Genomic DNA, 3,970 nt, shown 5'->3' with positions numbered 1-3,970 from the left:
TGGTTTCTTTGTTCCTTTATGACAATAAACTGAATATTTCTTTGGTTTGTGGACAAAACAAGAGATTTGAGGACGTCATCTTGTGGTTTGGGAAACACTGATTGATATTTTTATACATTTTATCGACCAAACAACTAATCGATTAATCGAAAATTATCGTTAGTTGCCGCCTTAGAATCCACTAATTATTTTAGAACCAAAAAACAATCATTAACATGTCAGTAAAGTCACGCGGTGTTAAATTCCCTGATATTAAAGACCTGTCGATCAACAGAAAATTAATCTGCAATTCTTTTGATATGCAAATATCTAGTTCCTGCTTTCTTTGGATCATAAACTGAATATGTTGGTCAGACAAAAACACCAACAACTCACAACTAACACTAAACAGTATTTCACCAATAAATAAACTCAGTAGAATCAAAACTCAGCAGTTAGTTGCAGCCCTAGTTCTCATTATCGCTGAATGTTTTCATTGCATTTTTTAATTCCCCCATTTTAACCATCCAGCTGTCAAATCCCAAACATACGATACAAAAGAAAGGTTGCTGATTTTTTCTTGAGGATACTAATACTGTCCTACAAAGTCTAACTGCAGTAACTAACAAAGGGTCAAACTGAGAAAAACTGATTTTTTAAACATTTTTACTGGCAAGCCAAGTGTGTTATATGTAGATAAGTGATATGTCACTTATTTCTACATGTATTGATGCAATTTTTCTGCTCAAAAATCATGATTTATTTGACCTTTGACCCCAAAAATGTAGTTAACGCACTACTGTAAAAAGTTCTAATAGTAATGATAAACAGAGTGCAGTAACTAAAATGTTGTTTTCTTCTTTTAGCTTTTATATTTAGTTTTCAGTGAAGAAACATTTCCAAATTGATTTTGTTATAAATGTATTTAAAAGTGTTTAACAACTCTATTCAAAGATTTGTGTATTTTAGACTTAATGTTGTAATGTTATATTTTAGTCTTAATATAACTTTATCCCACTTTTTTACTTCACCACTATCTAGATAATAATTTCCCTATCAAATAAACGTGTACTTTCTATTATTTTTATGTTTAAATGAGTATATAAATCCAAATCAGACTGTGGTAAGTGCAATTACTGCTTGGTTTAGAGTTGGATTTTGTGGTTTTTCTATCATTATGTCTCTGAAATAAAGCAAAATTGAAATCTTAAACTTTGTCACAAGATAAAACAGACATCAAGGAGTTCATTTTTAGTTATAACTTCTTCTTTTTTTTTTTTTTAACCAAAAATGTTAAATGTTACTGCAGTTAGACAGTTTGTAGGTCAGTGTAGCCATGAAACAGTTTGCATATGTGAAGGATTTAAAACAGTCCAGTTAAAGAGAACTGTTAGCTTCTCTGATCTGAATATCATTTTATCTCACTTTTTTACTTCATCACTATCTAGATAATAATTTCCCTATCAAATAAATTTATAATTTCTACTATTCTTGTCTTCACTATTCAACACAATGAAGACATACAAGGCTACACTGCTTTTGTTTTATGTTTAAATGCGTAAATACATCCAAGTACACCATGTTAAGTGCAATTACTGCAGTCTACTTTGGTTTTGAGTTGGATTTTGTAGTTACTGCAATTTTTATATCATTATGTCTCTGAAATAAAGCAAAATTTAAATCGTAAACTTTGTCACAAGATAAAACAGACATCAAGGAGTTAGTAATTTCCCTGTCAAATAAACTTATAATTTCTATTATTTTTATGTTTAAATGAGTATATAAATCCAAATCAGACTGTGGTAAGTGCAATTACTGCTTGGTTTTGAGTTTGATTTTGTGTTTTTTATGTCATTATTTCTCTGAAATAAAGCAAAATTGAAATCTTAAACTTTGTCAAAACATAAAACAGACATCAAGGAGTTCATTTTTAGTTATAACTCAATTTTGACCAAAAATATTAAATGTTACTGCAGTTAGACAGTTTGCATATGTGAAGGATTTAAAACAGTCCAGTTAGAGAGAACTGTTACCTTCTCTGATGGAGTTTTACTCAATAAAAAGGTTAGAGAAGGGGGCGGGACTTAACCTGAATAACCTGATGGCTGTGTTTCCTGTCAGCTGTCAATCATCCTGACTGAGTCAGCAGGTGCGGTGTCGCGTGGAGAAGTCCTGCCACAGGTGCAGCAGCTCTGAAGGCTTAAACCCGTTCACAAGGACCAGTCCGGCAAAGGTGCACCTGTCGTAGTCCAGGTGTCGGACCTCGAACAGGTTCCTGGGGGGCAGCAGGCTGCGGGAGTACACGGGCTGGACGTCCAGGACCCGCAGACACAGCCCCACGTAGACGTCCTCCAGCGGGATCATCCGGACGAACCTGGAGGCCCAGGAGATCCTGGAGGCCAGGTCCAAGGAGAAGACGTACCCGGCCCCGGACAGGTACGGGGGGAAGCTGTCCTCCGGGTACAGCTCCTCGGACACGTGCCACTTGCTGCTGCGGTCCCTCCTGGGCGTGCCGTCCCGGATCAGGGACCCTGTGATGAAGCCGTGCCGGGGGGACCTCCTCAGCCTCCGGACCAGGTACCGCACGTTCACAAAGATGTCCGAGTCCACCTTCATGGCGTAGGAGGCGTTGGGGCAGTGGGTCGCGAGCCACCGCATCATCACCACGGTCTTGATGGTCAGGTTCTGGTAGGAGTCCTGGAAGTCCACCTGGATGACGTCACCGTGTTTCCTGCTCTCCTCCTCGAGCTCGGCCTGCGTGCTGGACCCCTGCCCCCCCTCAGGGAGCCCCGCGAAGAACAGAGTGAGGAGGTCCCGACCCGGAGCGCCCCACGTCCGCCTCACGGCCTCCCGTGCTGCAGCCCCCCGGGGGGCCACCGGGACCATGAAGACCAGGAAGGGGGTCCTGTCCCTGCATAGAGCCGGCTGGTTGAGGGTGTAGCGGTATGTCTCAGGGGCCAGGAGCCGGTAGTCCTCCGCGGAGAGGGGACTAGGTTGTGGCGGAGGGTTACTCGGTGTGACTCGGACCAGGAGGTGAGCAGACAGGAGCAGCAGGGCCGACACGGAGACCAGCTTCAACAGCCTCCACAGACAAGTCCTCATCGCCCCGCAGGGTCCTGCTCACTCTCTAGTCCCGGAACTAGTCTCTAGTCCGGGAACTAGTCTCTAGTCCGGGAACTAGTCCCGAAAGAAACAACGAACAACCAGGAAGTCACACCGAGACCGCCGGGAGGACTGAGGACTGGAGGAGAAACAGGAAGTAGTGTGATCTATCTAGAGCTGGAGCCGGAGAGGCGGAGACCAGCAGGACTCAGACACGGTCCAGGAGGGGAATAAAATAAAATATAAAATAAAAAAATAAAAAAAGATTATACCTATGTACCCAAACATGTATACACTTTTTAAAAGTAAAACTATATATTAATAAAAATAATAATAATAATAATAAAAATAAGAAAGATTATACCTATATATGTACCAAACATGTATACACTCTTCAAAAGTAAAACTATATATTAATAATAATAATAAAAATATGAAAGATTATACCTATATATGTACCTAAACATGTATACACTCTTCAAAAGTAAAACTATATATATATTAATCATAATAATAAAAATAAGAAAGATTATTATATAAATATATATATATATATATATATATATATATATATATATATATATATATAATCTTTCTTATTTTTATTATTATGATTAATATATATATAGTTTTACTTTTGAAGAGTATATATATATATATATATATTTATATATATATATATATATATATATATATATATTAATCATAATAATAAAAATAAGAAAGATTATACCTATATATGTACCCAAACATGTATACACTCTTCAAAAGTAAAACAATATATATATATTAATCATAATAATAAAAATAAGAAAGATTATACCTATATATGTACCAAACATGTATACACTCTTCAAAAATAAAACTATATATATTAATAATAATAAAA

General features: G+C 37.6%; 1 protein-coding gene across 1 annotated transcript; it reads right to left on the bottom strand.

The window, feature by feature from the left end:
• Positions 1-676: 676 nt before the first annotated feature.
• On the bottom strand, positions 677-3,251 carry b3galt8 (beta-1,3-galactosyltransferase 8). Its single transcript, XM_059336844.1, has one exon. The coding sequence runs from the start codon at positions 3,079-3,081 to the stop codon at positions 2,122-2,124; it is 960 nt and encodes a 319-aa protein (XP_059192827.1). The 5' UTR covers positions 3,082-3,251; the 3' UTR covers positions 677-2,121.
• Between the last annotated feature and the right edge of the window lie 719 nt (positions 3,252-3,970).

The sequence above is a fragment of the Centropristis striata genome, chromosome 7 (assembly GCF_030273125.1).
Source record: "Centropristis striata isolate RG_2023a ecotype Rhode Island chromosome 7, C.striata_1.0, whole genome shotgun sequence".
In the NCBI taxonomy this organism is placed as follows: Eukaryota; Metazoa; Chordata; class Actinopteri; order Perciformes; family Serranidae; genus Centropristis; species Centropristis striata.
Note: the sequence above shows the minus strand (reverse complement) of the source record. Positions and strands in the feature narration are given on the sequence as shown.